Source organism: Lissotriton helveticus, chromosome 11 (genome assembly GCF_964261635.1).
Source record: "Lissotriton helveticus chromosome 11, aLisHel1.1, whole genome shotgun sequence".
Lineage (NCBI taxonomy): Eukaryota > Metazoa > Chordata > Amphibia > Caudata > Salamandridae > Lissotriton > Lissotriton helveticus.
In genome coordinates this window covers 630666821-630685059 of record NC_136072.1, presented here as the reverse complement: position 1 = coordinate 630685059, position 18239 = coordinate 630666821, and the positions used below count along the sequence as shown (strand labels likewise).

The 18239-nt window shown below is 45.1% G+C and overlaps 1 protein-coding gene across 2 annotated transcripts in view; it reads right to left on the bottom strand.

The window, feature by feature from the left end:
* The window catches only part of SCLY (selenocysteine lyase), a 189770-nt gene that overhangs the window by 142749 nt on the left and 28782 nt on the right, over positions 1-18239 (bottom strand). For both annotated transcript variants that reach the window (XM_078666457.1, XM_078666456.1), the window contains exons 4-6: positions 16348-16448; positions 5689-5872; positions 5451-5578 (exon numbers count right to left, since the gene is read on the bottom strand). In XM_078666457.1, the coding sequence (XP_078522583.1) occupies positions 5451-5578; positions 5689-5872; positions 16348-16448 (413 nt within the window). The remainder of the gene's footprint in view (positions 1-5450; positions 5579-5688; positions 5873-16347; positions 16449-18239) is intronic.

Here is an 18239-nt window from a genome sequence, read left to right as displayed (position 1 = left end):
TCATCGAGAACCAAAGAAACGAGGCAAAGAGAATTGGCTGGATTTTATGGTAAGACTGGAGGCTAGCATTATGCATAACAACCTTTATTTACCACTTCAGGGCAGCAAAACCTTTAAAGGTTCCAGCAGCGTAAATCCAACGATATCACAAATCAACAGAATACTCAAATCCCAATAGGTCTCCCAAGGTTCCATGTTCCTCCTCTTTTGATTGATGTTTCTGAGCTGATATCTATTACTTAAGAGCTACTTGCTAGTTGGTTTTATTGAGTAGAATTTCAAATTGTATTGATTAGAAATGTTTCAAAGATTTGTATTTAACTGTTTTCTAACCCAATTTATGGAGTTGAAGGATTGTTTGATTATAACATGTTTTTCTCAAAATAAGTTTCTTTTATTGATTAGTGACACTTTATAAAAGGAAAAGGATCCAAGGTAAGGATTCTTATAGTCACGGAAATCTTGACAGGATGAAGTTCTTAACATTCTTAGTCCAGTTGCAAGACTTTTCGATCAAGTTGAATAAGCCTATGTTATGTAAATATCTATCTTCTGTTTGGCTGTTGCCAAAGGGCAATTTGTTTAATTGGCTATGCCAATGCAGGATTGTTGGCCGAAAGACAAAAGACCATCCTGATGAGGATAAATCTGACAGTGTCAGATTTTAGTGTCAAAGGGTCCTCCGACGAGCGTAAAGATCTCCTGTTCAGAGACGGAATGGTAAGAAATATCAGAAAGTATGTCCAGAACTTCACAAGTCTGGACAAGGCTCAGGTTTCAATGAGAAGAGAGTTCTCGGGAACAGTTTTTATGGGAGGGCCAGGAGGAGAAGGCAACCTCTCAGCCGTGGATTTTACAAGTTCCGTTATTCTCGAGTACAAACCAGCCTTCCGGTGTCTTTTTCCAGAAAGGCAGAAGATGTTGAAAAAGAGCATCTTGAGCTGGTGGTCAAGGTTCAACATCAAGTCAAGGTGAGTATGACTATTAGTTCTACCCTAGAAGGGGTAGGAGGAAGATTGAAACTATCAGTGATTAATGGGAAAAGATAACGACAACCCATGGGTTATTTCTGCAGTAAAAGATTATTTAATAGAACTGGAGAAAAAGCCCTTTAGGGGCAAAAGAGCCGAGGGAGTTGTGTTTTCACAAAGAGTTAGAGGAAGTGATATTTAGATGTTAAGAAACAACGCGAAACTGGAAGTGAACAACATGATAGGTTTTGCGAGTACAGATATTTTTGTGGAAAAGAAAGGCAAAGGGTGGAGACCTGTCACACATTTAAGAACATTGAATCATTTTGTGACTTAGAATCATTTCAAGATGTAGGGTATCTATCTATTGAGCGATTTGTTGTTGGAAGGGTATTTGTTGATCAAGTTGCTTATTTTACAATCCAGAGTCACCCAGAGAGTCAAAGACTATTGCAGTGCAGATGAAGGCAGTGGATGCAATTGTGCAGGATTGGTCAGGGGTGAGAGCATATGCGGTCCCTCCTTTCTCGATGATTCAGCCAGTGCTGCTACAATGCAGGAGGCAGATGTGTTGAATAGTTTAGTGACACCATTTTGGAAGATGCAGGCATGGTTCCCGACAGTTATAAAGTTAGCAATGGAGAGTCCTTTTTTGATAAAGTGCAGGATAGGACTGTTGAGAGGTATAGTAGGCAAGGAGCATCCGGTAGTGCTTTCGCATTTGCTCAACTTTCTAGTTTGAAGCATCGCAGGGATTTAGGAAGATTCACATAACTCTCAGAATCGGCTTAAGGCTTGCGTGATGAATCCTGAGCCCCAGGCACTAAGAAAAGATATAGAGGAGCATGGAAAGTATTGCTACGTTGGTGCACAGAGAGGGACTTGGATCCAGTGGAGGCTTGTGAGTGACAATTGGAGTATGGGCTGAGCAGCAGGGAGGCTCTTTTTATTACAACATTTTTGGCGATGTTTTTTAAAAGAAGAATCTATGTGTGTAAACTGAATACAAAAAGAATGAAAACCAAGATTACAAGGAACGAAATGCCAGAAGAAACTTTATAATAGGAAACCTTTAAAAGTAATTTAAAGGAGAGTAAAACTACAGTGAGATACAGAAAGCCCTGCAGCCCACCAGTGTCCTTTACATCGGACTGCCCTGACAGGGTGTGCTTCTGTTTATCACATGTCTGGGTGTTCGAGAGAATGGTGTCAACCGGTAGTGCCCTATGCATGACCTGTAATGTTAAGTTTTGGAAATTTTGGTCAGAGCTTGGGGGAAAGAAACCACTACTGTTTCGTTTTGGAGCCTGACCGTGCTTACAAGAAAATTGCTTTTCACTGAGGGGAACTAGCATAATTTTGTTGCGAAACCTAGCAAGTCTTATGAGAGGATTGTCTTAGCTGAGGGTACCCGGCAGCGTTTTCTTTATGGATCCTGGCAAATCTTACCGGAGAAGTATCTTCACTGTGAGCTGTATCGGTGCATTGTCAGTGTCCTGTCACTGTGAACGGCACTGGTGTTGGTATTTACATATTTTGGAAACTATTTCAATCATCTGGCACTGGATCCAGCAGTGTATTGGATTGTGGAATGGACACTTTGTTTAGGAGACCTGGCAGCGGTAAATTGAAGTCAGTCTGGAGTGAGCCTGTGTTACTGATGGTGAGGGGAACTGCCATTTACAATGTGTGTTGTTGCCAACTGGTTTTATACGAGGACCAGTTGTTGGCGAACCTCATTCATATGCTGGGATGATGCATCGTGTGCCAGGCATGAACTGTAAGTACATTGCGCATATTGTTGGAATTGTCGTTTGAACTTTACATATCGCATTGGTTCTGCCGCGTGACATATGCGCACGGCTGCTTACTTTTGAATTCAAGCTCTGGCACTCTTCCCAGCGCGAGGCAAAATGTACATGCTCCAGTTGACATCAGCATGGATGGAGGGCCTATTTTCCAAAGAAAGCGTATGTACAATTGTGCTATGGCGGACATCTTTGTTGTTTGGGAGGAATTTTGTGTATTCCTTTCATCGTTACAATCTTTTGAAAAAGCTTTATTTTCTTTCTTCATTGTTGACTGTATCTTGTCCATGCAAGGATACCAAATCGTCATCATGCCGGAAGATGACCATGTAGCTCGTACATGCATCTGATTCAAATGTGCCTTGGGTTTTCCCATGCTAGCTCCATCACCATCACGGCAATTGCTAAAAGTCTCGGAAACCAGAGCAGCAGTAATTATGCCAGTGACAGTGTAGTGACTCCAGGTATTCACTTTGTGGAGGAACGTCGGATGAGAGATCGCTCACCGGTTGGTGAAAGGCTTGTCATCTGCTTTAGAGATTATATTTATGCTCCTTAATCTCTACAGTGCACTTTACTGTGTTGAAGAGTTTCATCAAATTTACTAAGCGTAGACTGGCAGGTGTTTGGTTTGATCCTGAAGTATAGTTTCGGTGAAATGATAGGTCTCTGGATGGGCATGTTCTGTCTCTTCATTAGCATTTGTTGCTAGTCTGCTGTCATGTTTTAGTTTCTCATTCAAGTTAAGTCACATGGCCAGAATATTATATTATGTTTACTTTTACCACAATACCAGGATGTGCAAGTGTGTATTCCTACCCCTGCTTATGTTATGAGATGATGTTTGTCAATAGGATGACTGAATGGAGTAAGTCACCTAAAGGTTTCCAGTGATGGATTAATCATAGTGTGAGTGTCAAACCTCTACAGTGCACTAGTTGCACATGTTTTTCAATATGGAGGAATTGTTTTGTTTGATCTTACGGATGACTGTTCGGGGGAGGGTGTTAAGTCATCATTTCCTACATGAGTGTTTGTGTTAAGGATGACTGTTGAGGCGAAGGTCATCTAATCGGGGGTAGGTCTTCTATTTTTATTTTTTATTTAGATGTTATGATTTTGAGGTGAAAGAGTTGTTCGTTGTTGGGATGACTGAGCGTGGATAAGTCACCCGTCCAGAGGTGTCATTGTTGGGATGACTGTACGTGGATAAGTCACCCGTGCATAGGTGTTTGTTGTTGGGATGACAGTGTGTAGATAAGTGCCCTGCTGTTTTCTGTACTTGTTATGTTGGGTTCTACGTCAGGGTGCTAGTCACCCGTGGTCTTACGTATGAGTGCAAGAGTTTTTCTTTTGATGGGTGATTGGGTGTGGTTCTGTTTTGATGGTGTGATGGTTTGTGTTCAAGTTTGGATTTGTATTTATGCTCTTTGTTGTGTCTGCTGCGCCACAAAGGTGTTGATTTCCTCTGTGGGCTGCAGTTTATGCTAGCCTGGCCAACTGGTGTGTTTTGTGGCATGTGGGGTACAGTATGAGATGTGGGGCGTGGTAGAGTGTTTGGTTTTCTACTTATGTTTTGGGAAAGGGGTATGTGGGTGACATTTATTATGTTTTCTTGCATCTCTTTTTTTATGAGGTTGCGATAGGATCAAATGGTATTCACAAAACTGTTGATCTTTTATTTATTGCTTTTATTTGCATTGGTGTTTATGTATATGGGATATCATATCATCTTTACTCTAATATGTTTCCATGAATGTCTTCTTTCGCTTCATCAGATTGCGTTATTTCCATCAGTCTTTCGCAGTATTGTTGTTTTTTATTTATTGCATGGTTCCTTACATATATGGGATGTCCTTACATCTAATTTGTTGTCATACATGTTTCTTGTCTCTCTTCATGCAATTGCAAGGTGTCCTTTGGGTTGTGGCAATGTGTTATTTTATTCTGTAAAATGGGGAGATGTGTTATACCTGCTGCTCAGCCAATATGAGTGTACTGTGTAGAATGTTGGCGCATGGTGATGCGCTGGAATGTTGGGTGCCTGTGAGTGACAGTTGGAGTATGGGATGAGCAGCAGGAGGCTGCTCCTGGTGGGCCTCTTCCTTAAACCTACTCAATAAACCATCTTATCATAATCTACACCTCTGCTTCCAGACATCTTTTAATTACAACAGATGTTTCATCCTCATCAGCAATGTATGTGACTGAGCAGGAATGTGAAATAATGTTTTCTTTCTAATTTTCTCAAGACAGAATGAATTTCTTGCAAAATACCGTTAAAAAAAGAAAATGTTTGGAACTGTCAGAGACCAGGCAAACCCATGGTTAACAACACAAATGGTTACCTTTTGGAGAAGCTAACCTGTACTTTTCAACTCAAAACACAGATAGTGGCATATACACACCAGATGAATTTTTGAAGATTCGTGTTGTGGAAAAGGAGCCGGTAAAATATGCACTAGGGTGAGAAAAAAATACAAGGGAGGATGAGGACCTATGGGAAAAGGGCAGAACGTTGTTGGATGGAGAGAACTTTTTATTAGGTGACCTACTGAATGGGACATAAAGAGGTCACTGTGGCAAACCAGATTTAGCATGCCAATATCTCTTGGTAAAGAAAAGAAGTAAACTAAAATGGGAAGAGATAGTAAAAAAAACATCAGCTTACCATGATGACTCCAGTCTCATTATTAGCCAACATGATTGACACAAGGCATGTGCTTGGACGAATTGCTGCAATGACATCATCCACTTCTGCTTGCCCACTCACGCAAGACACCTCAACAAATGTGGCATCTATAAAAAAGATTAGCAACATCCCATGCCATTATATAGATTAGAAGTATCCCATTAAAAATACACTTCTGTTTACTCAATTTTGTGGTACATAATGCAAACCCACTGACCTGCCGCTTGTAGCTTCACCAAGTGCTCCAGTGGCAAACGCACTGAGTCATGCTCCACGCTAGAGGTGATGAAATGTGGCACTCCACCAAACAAGCCATTATAGTCATGATCAGAGTTACCCTGGCTCATCCCCTTAAATTCTTGGAAATACTTGAGTGCTGAATGGAAAACCAAATTATTAGCCTGTAAGAAGACAAAAGAGACAGTAATATCTAGAAAGCAAAGCCAAGCAACTCCCATGACTTCATACATTTAATTGAGCAGGCAGCTAACAATGTGCAAGTAAGGAAGAGCTCAGACGAGAGGTTAAAGCTCTAAAGTGATAGAAATGTGAAAGTGTTATGTTCCGTTCATCCAGAGTACTGAAAAAGTGCAGATATCATATAATTTCAGCTTACCCGAGAAACTCTATGACTTAAAAGCAAGACAATCTGCGCTGTACAGATAAAAGGCCTTTCCAACTGACACTCATTTGTTCACTTGGGCACCTTCAAGTCACAAAAGATGGCCATCACAGGTGGAGTCCCCTAGAGCTCCTGTCATCTTCAACCTTTACATGAAGCAGCTTGGTGCTCTACTCACAGGCAACAGCACAAAAATTCACCAATATGCCGATGATAGTCAACTCTACATGAATCTCTCCTCTACTTCAGATATCCAAAGCCTCAAACACTGCTTGCTCATCATCCAGACCAGGATATCCAGCACTTACGTGAACCTCAACCCAACCAAGACGGCAGCATTCCTGTTATTTGCCAAGAAAACCAAACAAGATACAGTACAAACCGGGCTTGATGACATGAACCAAGACAGCTTCGAACCCCAACTCTCACTGAATGCCAAGTCACTTGAGTTTACACTGGACACCAATCTCACCCTCAAGGAACAAAATTGCAAAAAACATACAATGCCTGCCTGGTATATGTCTGTCTGTCTGTCTGTCTGTCTGTCTGTCTGTCTGTCTGTCTGTCTGTCTGTCTGTCTGTCTGTCTGTCTGTCTGTGTGTCTGTGTGTCTGTCTGTCTGTCTCTCTCTCTCTCTCTCTCTCTCTCTCTCTCTCTCTCTCTCTCTCTCTCTCTCTCTCTCTCTCTCTCTCTCTCTCTCTCTCTCTCTCTCTCTCTCTCTCTCTCTCTCTCCTCTCCCTCTCCCTCTCCCTCTCCCTCTCCCTCTCCCTCTCCCTCTCCCTCTCCCTCTCCCTCTCCCTCTCCCTCTCCCTCTCCCTCTCCCTCTCCCTCTCCCTCTCCCTCTCTCTCCCTCTCTCTCCCTCTCTCCTAAAGAAGGTAAAATAATTTCTTTCAGAAAGTTACTTCAGAACTGTGGATCAAGCCCTTGTACTCTTGAATCTGGATGGTGGTAAGGCACTTCACCATGGCCTCCAACATTCCACACTAACAGACCTTAAGGGCATCTTACACGCTGCTGCATGTCTCATCCAGGGCCTGAAGAACCTTGATCATAGCCTCGTCTTGATGGAACTCCACTGACTCCCTCTCCCAGCCCTCATCATCTTCAAAACCAGCTGAATCCCTTCCAAAGCTATCATCAAGAACAGCATCCTCCCTGATCTTAAAGACAAGCTAGCAAGTTTACTTTCTCTGTGGTTAATGGCACAACCCCAGCTTGAGAAGTATAAAAAAAAACAGTTTTAAAAGAATTTAAAAAACCAACACAGCAGGCTTTTTCTATCTGTGCATGCAGGACCTGGAACAAAACCTCCATATTCATCAGGACCACCCCAACACTGCTTGAAACCAAAATGTATACCACCTGCTTTCCATCAACAAAGTGACCCTCGCAAACCAAAACACCATTGGCTGATTGATGTAGGTAGTGTAAATCAGGAGCGTTGCTATCAGTGGTGTAGAGAATGCACCACTGTCCTGAGTGGCCAAAGAACACTGATTAACATGCTCTAGTACGACCCAACCAACAGCAAGCAATGCACATTTCCACTACATGCACTATGAAAAATGACACCCTTTCTACACAACTGTTTTGATTGGCATAAAAAAAACAAAATACAACAATATCCCTTTGGCGGGTTTGCTGAATTACTACACCTGGAACATGTGTATGCCATCCAGGTGTGTATCTCTATCGGTACCTTCAAGTGCTTTGAATTCCAGCCCCTATGAATCTGTACTAACCAGTACTAGGGTCGCTGCTTCCATTGGTAGTTTAGTAAGTGAGTAATCATAGGTATGTAATATCAGCCCCAGAGCTGACTCCATAAGGTTTGCTTTTCTGAGCAGCACATGTACTTTTATTTTAAATCAAATTGTATAATTCATAGAATCTGCAGCACGTACGCATGTTTAACATGAAGCATTTTCCTGCATGATCAACACGCTGACACTTTGCAGCACAGGTGTTTGAAGGACAATTATAGGAAGCATTGTGCTAGCTAAGCCTTTGCATTAATTCACCAGCCACGCTTAAGGCATGTACATATAAGGGAAAGAGATAAACAGGGACTAGCTGAGAGAGTAGCACCTTCTCTTGAGTGATCTAAGCAGAATACCAAATTATATGCCATTTGGTACTAACAGCTGAGTGTAGAATTACTGACATCAGAAGATTTTTGGACTGTTCAAGAAGCATGATGACATTGATAAATGTGCCTTAATCAGGGGCAGTCTGGCTCAGCTGCTGAGACAACTCTGCTCCCCATACCGAATACCAATGCAACTAACGCAAGGCCTAGAGCACAGGTCATAGTTTGCAAGGGGAGTCAATCAAGAGCTTCTCTGAGATCCAGGTATATTAAGGCTCCTTTTTTCAGAATTCTTTAGATGATGCATGATATAAACCAAGAGGGGTCAAGTACTGTGCCAGTCAGCAATGGCAAATGTTATTTATTTATTTTATTTATTTACTTTTGTGTTTTATAGAGTGCAAACTAGACCCATTAGGGTTTCAGAGCGCTTCACAGGATTACAAGTTGTATAAAAAAGAATTTAGGAAGTCTGGGGCTGGGGGGGGTGGAAACATTTGGGATAAAAAATAAGTATATACATTTTACAAGAGCAAGAGGTCCAAGAGCCTAAGGGTGGGGATGCCCGGAGGTGTCGGTGGATAGCATCCAGTTAATCCAAGGCGTGGCAGTAAAAGGATATAAAGCAAAGTCGCTGAAGTGAGTGCAATGCAAGAATTAGGAGAGGAATTTGCCCATTATGAAGGTTTTGACCTTCTTTTTAAAGCGTGCCAGAGAAGGAATTCTTCTAATGGCGGGCGGGAGTGAGTTCCATATTCTTGGTGCAGCCCCAGAGAAAGCCAGATTGTACGTTTTTTTCTTTCGCAAGCTCGGAGGCTGGAGAAGGAGGTCTCTGGCGGACCGGGAGTTTCTGGCTCCTTCGGATACCACGATTTTCGGGGAAAGAAATGCAAAGGATTTAGTGTATAGAGCCTTGTGAGTGATACAAGCCAGTTTAAGTTGGATTCTGACCTCAAGAGGAAGCCAGTTCAGAGCTTTCAGGTGTGGAGAGTTGTGGTTGAATTTCTTTGAACCTGTTAGGAGTCTGGCGGCAGCGTTGAGGCAGGCTTTTAAGGGAGCCGGGGAGATCTTGGGTAGGTCTGAGAGAGTAGAGCATCCATATTCGAGTCTGGAGATGACTAGTGCCTGGACTGCCATTTTTAGGTCGCGAGTGACGAGGAAAGGTTTCAGTTTTCTTAGATAGCTCAGGTGAAATCTGGCAGTTTAGGCCATCAAGTTGATGTGGCTACGCATATTCAAGCTGCAGTCTAGTGTTATTCCAAGGGATTAGGCAGAGTCCACCATGGCCGGTGGGCAGTTTAAAGCTGTGATCGAATTAGTCCATTGCTGAATGTCAGGGTTGGTTTTGGGTGAGGAGATTAGAAGAAATTCAGTTTTTGTGCGTTAAGTTAGAGCTGGTCAGAGGTGAGCCATTGGACAGTCAACTTCAAGGCCTCATTCAGGGGAAACATCTCCTCAGGAAAAGAGATTTTGATGCAGATCTGAGTGTCGTAGGCATACATGTGGTAGGAGATATTGGCAGTGCGTAGTACTTCTGCTAGTGGTTCAAGGTAAAGATTATAGAGGGTAGGGGACACGGTTGATCCTTGGGGGACTCCGACCATGATTGGAGAGAGAGCGGACAAGTTACCGTCGATTAGGAATCGCTGAGAGCGGTTCTGGAGGAACGGCCTAAACCATTCAAGATCGGGGCCATTCAGTCCCATCCTAAGTTTGAGGCGTTCGAGGAGTTTTTTGTGGTTGACCATATCGAAAGCCGAGGATCTTCGAGAGGATTAGGAGACAGGTTTTGGATTGGTCAAGGTCTTGGAGGGCATCATCCACGATGTGGAGAATGGTGGTTTCAGTGCTGTGCCCAGGCCTAAACAGAGATTGGAAGTTGTCTAGCGTGGAAGTTGGTGATGTGTTGGCTCAATTGCTGTTGCACACAATTCTCCAGAACTTTAGCAAGGAGTGGGATATTGGATATAGGTCTAAACTTGTCTGGGGAAGCAGGATTCAGAGTAGTTTTTTTTAAGATGGGGATGACTTGACTGGCTTTTAGAGAGTCAGTTATCGACCCCTGGAGAAGAGAGGCGTTGATAATTACAGTCCAACTAGAAATGATAAATTGAGGGGGCGGTTAAGCAATTAGAGGGGAGTGGGTCATTAAAGTGTTTGTTTGGGTTTAAGGAGGATACATTTTTCGAGACGGAATGGTCGTCATAAACTTTCAAGGTGGACCAGTGCGCTTGGTTTTTGGGTGATGTCTGTGGAGGCAGCGCAGAGAGATGAGGCAGTTCCGGAGGGGGTTGGGAGTAGGTAGCGGATCTAAGTTAGTTTCCTAGGGCAGTCATTTTATCAGAGAAGAAGGAGGAAAATTCCTTGCATGTTATAAGAGATTTTGGGGTTTCTACAGAGGTTTTAGTCAGTTTGTTAGATTGGTGTTTGACAATTACGAAGAGCTTGCGAGGTCAGTTCCTGGCGTTCCCCAGTTCTGATCTGAATAATTCTTTTTTGAATTGAGGATGTTCCTATTATAGGCATTTCTAGTCTGGCGGAGAAGATTTAAATGGGCAGCTGAAGGGTGCGGTCCTAAGATTCTTTCTGCCTGCCGAAGGGTTCTCCTTTCGTTGTTGGGGGATCTGTTGAACCAGGGGTTTCTGTCTTTGATTTGGGTTCTTTTTAGTTTTCGCGGAGCAAGATCATCAAGAATGTTAGGTGTAGTTGTGGTATAGTGTTCTGTGAGGTTGTTGACCATTGTGATATAAGGGGGGTTCAGTCTCGCAGCTTGCAGCCAGTGTCCCAGAATCAAGGTTCTTAGTGTCTCTAATCCAACGTTTTGGAATCACAGGTTGCAGTGCCCTTGTCTTGTGGATGCCCGGTAAAAGGAAGGTAATAGGGTGTTGGTCAGACCAGTCGCATGGGTCTAAAGAGATAAGCGTGACCGCTGATTCCTTAGCAATGATCCAGTCTAGAGTCGCGCCTTTCAAGTGTTTGGGAATGTGGAGGCTTGAGTAAGGGCTTTGATGGCGTTGACCTGAGGGTCCTTGAGGTCGTTCCAGTGCAGACTGAAGTCACCAAGGAAAATGTCTTTAGAATTGGAGGAAACCTTGGCTGTGATGATTTCCATGAGGTGGTCAGTGAAGGTGTCATTCGTGCCTGGGGGGTGGTAAAAGATGTGCAGTCTGCACAGTTGGGTGGCTTTGCTGCATTTGGAGGGTGCAAGGTATTCACAGGAGTCTGTGGGATCTGCCAGAAGTTCAGTTACAAGGAGGTTAGAGGGGTAGATGCAGACAATGCCTCCCTGTTTTTTATTTTTGATTGCCTGTCCAGCCTTGCGATATTATAGTTAGGAGGGACTAAGAGGTCTAGGCAGGGAGACAAGGATTCATTGAGCCAAGATTCGGTCAGAATTGCTAATTCAGATTTTTGGCTCAGGATGAGATCGGCAACATCAGCGGCATGTTTTACTGCTGAGCGGCAGTTAATTAAGAGGCCGGACAGAGGGGGGGGGGGTTAGGGTGTGTATCGTGAGTTGGGTAGGAAATGGATACTTGCGCTAGGTTGTTATTAATAACTCCTCTGTTGCGGAGAGTAGCTGATCTGTTAGGGTTGATTGCAACCGTATGGAAAGCGTGTTCGTCACTCGGTGTCCAGTGGACTTGGGGTTTCAGGGGCAGATTTGTGGGTAAGGAGGAGGGCTAGAATTTCCTCCTCCAAGAAGTGGCAGGGCTGCTTGCGAGGGCGAAGGTGTCTCAGGGATAGCGGTAACGGGTGATGAAGAGGCTCGGTGAGAGGGGGGGGGAGTAGAGTTCTGCGGGAGCTTGAAGTTCGAGAAGGAGAGTTTGGTGAGGTGACAGATGTTCTTTAGTTCCAGAATGGAGTTATGGATGCTCTGAGTTAGTTTGGCTGCTCTGTGGTGCAGAGTTTCAATTTCCATAAATGAGGAAATTGCTTGCAGACAGGAGGTCAATGGTTTGGGAACGGTTCTGTTGGCATGCACTGGTAGCCTGGTAGTGGGGCTAGGTTGACCTGTGTCGTAAACCCTTAGAGGAGTGCTTTGTGAGTGCCTAGGCGCGCTTGGTGGATTAGTCGAGGGATCGTTGGGGCGGGTGTTTGCTACCCAGCAGGTGTCTAGCATATGAGTCACTATGTAGGTGGGGGTTGAGGTGGGGGGTAATCACTGGTTGGGGGGGCGGCTGCAAGATCTCCTTGAGGGATGGCAGAGGTTTTGTAGGAGGGGAAGGAGAATCCCTAGTGGAAATAGGGGAGAAATTGCCTAGAGAGCCGTTTAGAGAGGGGAATGGCAAGAGTTGGGTTGGTCTAGTTCGCACCCTTGGAGGGGGTAGGGGGGCAAGGGGGAGTGGTTGGGTCTTTGGTGGAACTAAGTGGGAGGCTTTCATCCTTACCCATTGGGCTGCGTTGAACGGAGTGACGGGGGTGGTCGGGTGGCGAAGGGTGGTGTAGAGGAAGCGTGGAAGGATGAGGGTCGTGCACATGTTTTTTGAGGAGGGTGGCAAGGTCCGCGAATTTATTGAGGTCTTTGGTTGGAGCTTGGATCAGAATGATGCCATTTTTGTATAAGGTGATGGTAAGGTCAGATCGCAAGTTTGAGGAGGGCACGATCGTGAGCTTGGTGCCGTACGGAATGTTCCTGGTTTTGTGAACGTTAAGGAGGTTTGAGATGGTTTCGTGCCATAGGGATGTTTTTCTGGAGTAGAAGATGAAATCATTAATGATTGTGCCCTTGTCAGCGCTATATCGTAGGTCAGAGATCAGGGACTCCGGTGTCTTTTCAGAATGGAGTGTTTGAAGGTTTTAGCAGCAGTTTTGGAGATATTAGGAGGATAGACAACAATGTAGGAGTTGTCTCCTGTTGAGGTCAGGCAAAGCCCTGCCATACTGGCGAGAGAGGGGAAACTTTAGGGCCAGGGGAGAGCTAAGGGAGGTTGCAGGTGTGGCTACAGCAGTGAGGCTCACTACTCCAGGGTACAGACAAGGATGCCTGCAGTAATACAGGGCTCTGGCAGTGAAGGATAATGCTCCTGGGCATAGACAGGCAGTCCGCAGAGTAGCAGGGCATCAAGAATAAAGGGAGCGAGCATAGGATCATGTGGCCAGACAGGATGCATGTGAGTAGGGTGTGGTTGAGGTCAGGCAAGGCCCTGCCATACTGGTGATGGAGGGGAAACATTAGGGCCAGGGGAGAGCTAAGGGAGCTTGCAGGTGTGGCTCTAGCAGTGAAGATCCCTACTCCGGGGTACAGACAAGGAGGTCCACAGTCATGCAGGGCTCCAGCAGTGAAGGATACAGCTCCAGAGGATAGACAGGCAGTCCGCAGGGTATCAGGGTGTCAAGGATAAAGGGAGCGAGCATAGGATCATGTGGCCAGACAGTATGCTTGCGAGTAGGGTGCGGCTGGGGGAGACGGCCACACTCAAGATGGCTCCGTTGGTGGTAATGGAGGGAAAATCTCAATGGGTCATGGGTCACTGATCTGATACACAGGCAAGTCTCCACATCTAGGAAAGTTGCCAAGTACAGGAATCACTCCATTTGGATCCCGAAAACGATCGCCATGAAAACACAAAGTCTGCCAAAGCACTGCAGACAAAGCAAAAGTCAAACTCGCAGCGGGCCGAGGTGGCAGTAAGGAGAGGCCGGACAAGGCTTACCTAGGGCTTACAAGGGGTGCGACCACCCCAGGGTGAGCCGAACCCGGTTGGGAGAGGATCGCCTCGGGCGAGAGGCACGTAGTCTGTGCTGCAGGGCTCCAGGCCGTCCCCCAGGCAGGCGGGAAACCGCGGAGGCAGGAGGCCGCGGGTGAGTGAGGCTGCAGCAGGATATGTCCGGTGGGCATCTGCGGGCGAGGTTGCAGCGAAGGCAGGAGGCCGCAGGGGTGATGCTGCAGCGGGCCGAGTCTGGTGGGCGTTCGCGGGAGCGAGGCTGCAGCGAGCCAAGCCAAGTAGGGCTCGGCCCCAATGCCTCAAGCCCCGGATTGAAAACACACAGCAGGGACCCCGCAGAAGTCGGGCGTGCCCAAGCCCGGACATCAAAGTTCTGCCTCCCCACAAACTGATGCAGCATAGCACCCTGCCCTAATTCCCTGCACTGTAAATGTACATAGTTCAAGACTGGCTTGCTTGAAGCAGGCAGATACAGAAGTGCTCTGTGTTAATGTACAGATTATTTTTTGCTTTTGTTTTTAGAATTGTCAAAACTCACTGAGAAAGTACTAAGTAGGGCATGTACTTAAAGAACTTACTGTAATGAAATAAAATAGCTGTCCCACAAAAACTGAGCGGTGGTGGGGATCGAAAGTAAAACTATAATCAGCTTGAATATGGTTGATTGATGACTTAGAATGTACACAAATATATTTTATAGAGCTTTGTGGAGAGCATTAATATAGTGTTGTTTAATGTTCCCAAAGGAAGGGGATGACTGTAATCTAAATATTAATTCTTACTTGGTGGGAAACAACGGCCACCATAAAATACCATGAAATACCTACAACAAGACATAAACTTTTTTAAAGATGGTCAAAACATGAAAGTGCAATGAAGGAGGGACTACATATAACGAAAGGTACCATTTACTGAATAGAAAGGCAATAAAAGTCCTGACCTGCTTGCTGCATATTTCCACAACTGCAGCACAGACGCTTCTTGGAAAAGTCTGATTTCTTCTATCAACCGTGCTCCTGTGACATTCCCAGGGTGTGGAATAGTTGGGTCTGTGTTGTCAATTCAATCTCTAACTTTGAAGCAGAATTATCACCTGTTATTTTTTTTTTATTAAAGGAACTCAGCAGCTAAACTTTAACCATACCTTTTATTTTATTTGAAATTGAGGAATTTCTGCTGTGGTCTAACCTTATCCAAAGGAACCAGACAACAAAGGCCCTTGTAGAGCCTGCACACAATATGCACTACCAAGTGGGCACTTTAGCTCAGGTAAAAGCAAGCTTTCTAGAGCTCTTCTTCAAAAGGGAGCAGGATATATAATAATAATCAAGCCACATTAGTCTAAATGTAATTGCAAGTAGAAGGAATGACAGTTATATATTAAATGTGGTCTGTGAAACCAAAGTAAGGTTAGCAAGTATAGAAAGGTCAGAACAGGAAGGAAATATGAGTGGAGGAAAGTTCTAGGATCGCCTGTTCATAGGTTCCACATGTAAATGAAGACTGAGAAGAGCAGTGCAAACTGCCTCTGTAACAGTTATACATTCATTAAAAGGGGTCATCCAGTGTAGAAAACTCAGTTTTCTTCTACCGGCCCTAAATCTCTAACTGTCACCAACAATAGGCACTCTACAATGTAGCTTTCTTTGACAATATCAGTTGGAGTTTGGAGATCTATTATAACATAATTCAGCAGATGACCCCTTGAAAGATGGCAAGTTATTGAGAAAGCATCGGACACCTGCAAAATGGTACTTTTGTGACCTTTTTAATCTCGCCTAGGCTTCTACTTTCCTTTGGCATCTGTCTTGGGTGACAGTCACCCATGGAGCTACACCTTCTCTCCATGAAGATCTCTTCTAAACTCCAATTTATACTTCCAACTGTAGACTACTATTGAACTATGGTTCTATAGGAGGGGCTTTACTCACTCAACCTTTCTTTCTAGGAAGTCAGATCTTCTTTCTGTTCTCTAATTGTAGTGAATGTTCAGCATCTCACTGTCTCCGAGTGACACCAAGACTGGGTAGGGGATATGCTAATGTACTCCAGCTCGACTTGTGTTTCAGAAAAGCATCTCTTCAAGGTTTTGAAGTGACAGTCATGGCTTGTTTGCTTCATATGTGCTGTGCTGACATCTTGTCGTAAGAAGTCTGGATCCTGGTGAATCTGTGAGATGCACTCAAGCCCAAAGGGGATGGACATAAAGCACAAGCAGCTCACATCAGGGCACACTGCCACCCAATTCACAGCCTCAAGGATGATGCTTAATTCTGACACAGACATGCTAGGCTTTAGAAATGTTTGCCATGAGGATTGGGCCCATAGGTTTGCGTCAATAATGCGTTGTGCAAAGTCCAGCCTTGCTTCGCATTTTTAAAAATGAAACTCCAGCCTACAAAGTTAAAGTTGTAGGTGTTGCCAGCCTGCATGACAATCTCTGTGGCATTGCTCAGGATCGCTGCTTCAGAGGAGTGTAGAATCGACAGGACGTACCTCTGTGCCCCCGGAGGTGAAGATGATGTCCTCAGGTCTTCCTCCAACCATCAGAGCCACATTCTCACGGGCGAGGTCTATAATCTCCTTTGCCTTTTGACCTGTGGGAACCAAAAGGAACAGGTTGTTGCCATTGTCATTGAAGTACAGCATTTAACTGTAGTTTTCACAATGCAGGCTGCTAACTTGACAATGTGCTTGGTCAACAACTGAAGTGGCAGGTGTGTGGAAAGTAGATCTCTACCTGGGAACTCTCCACACTAAGGTATCATTATTACATAGCATATCAACAACGAGCAGTATCGGGCCCGGAATAGTATCACAGGGAGCAAACAAAACGTAACTATGGTATTTAGATTTGGTCTCAGTGCACTCCTGACAACATTATGTGGAGGTCCTTGAAAAGGGGCTATTAAGCATATTGCTGTGGGAAAACCAATATAAGCTTCTATGCAGCAAAGATAGGAAAATGCCCTGGAGTTGAATAGACACGGTAAAAAAGGTTCCCCTAAAAGCGTCGCTAGCAAAGAAAGGAAAAACTAAAGAAACATATTAAAATGGAATCTCTTCATCAGAGCGGAATCTGGCTGCTCTGCAAGAAGTACTCTCCCATCCCCGAGTACACCCATGACCGTCCGTCCCCCTCTTTCCTCTGGCCATCCGAGACTCTCTAGTCGGTCCACTTCAGCCCACTGTCCACACCTTGCCCACAGTACTTCCACCACCCCTTCCTCCCATGGCCAAAGCTCACCTGCTTTTCACTCTCACTCAGCTATCTGTTGATTAGATGCTTCCCCCTCCCCTGCCCACTTGAGGTACATATGTTTGGCACCACCCTCAGCCGTGCAAGGCACTCTCACTTTCCCTCGTCTGGCTGCTCTTCCCGCCACCCCCTTCCTTGTGGTATCCAGTTTGCTTCCTTCTCTTGTGTTACTCTTGCCTGTCCCCATCTCACGGTCGCCACCAACTCCACGGTGCCGCCTGTGGCGTTACTGCTCCCCAGGGCCGGCTCCAGGAATTTTTATTTGGGTGGGCCAAGGGTGCATTTGGGTGGGCCACTGGGGCTCGATTTGTCGCATATATTTCTGGGCAGGCTTGCTTCAGGGCCCTATTTTATCTCTTCTTAGTCTTGCAAGGGCCAGTAAAACGCACTCTTTTCCAAATCTCTTTCTAAATGTCATCACTCTCAAAAAGTGTTTTTTCCATGTATTGTTCCTTTGATGGGAAGAGGAGGTTTCTGAGGTGGGAGGATCAGGCAAGTGACACTTCTCGGGCTCCCTCTGTGCGAGCCTTCAGGGAGAATCCCTCTTCATTACTACCTCCACCTGACCCCAGACTCTGCAACATACTCCCTTACAGTCTTGAATATCCACTACTCCTCTCCAGTGCACCTTATCTACAGCTGACCTTGGGCCCCAGCCCCATATCAGGCACCATCAGGCTCCACTTTCATTTTGCCCGGTAAAAACATTAGAAAAATCACTTTCAAACTTAAAACATTGAATATAGCAGTAAATATAATTAGCACGCACTTTAAAGTATGTTCCACAGTAGCCCTTATGACCGACTGCTAATTAAATAAACAAAAACCGAAAGGCCGGCTTCAGCGCAGATGCGAAAGTCTTTTTTGGGGCCGCACCATTAACCTCTTTCTCCGTAAATACCTTTACTACTACCTTCCAACAGTGCCCCTCATCCCTCCATTACCCCCCTATTGACCTCCTCCTCGGATTTCCTCACTGCCTCACACCACAAGTGCCCCTCATATCCCCGTAGCCCCTCCCCTTCATGACCTCCTCCTCGAAGACCAGTACCCCTTATCTCTGTAGCCCCTCCCCCTCATGACCTCCTCGTCTGACTCCCTCACTACCACCCTCCACCAGTGCCCCTCA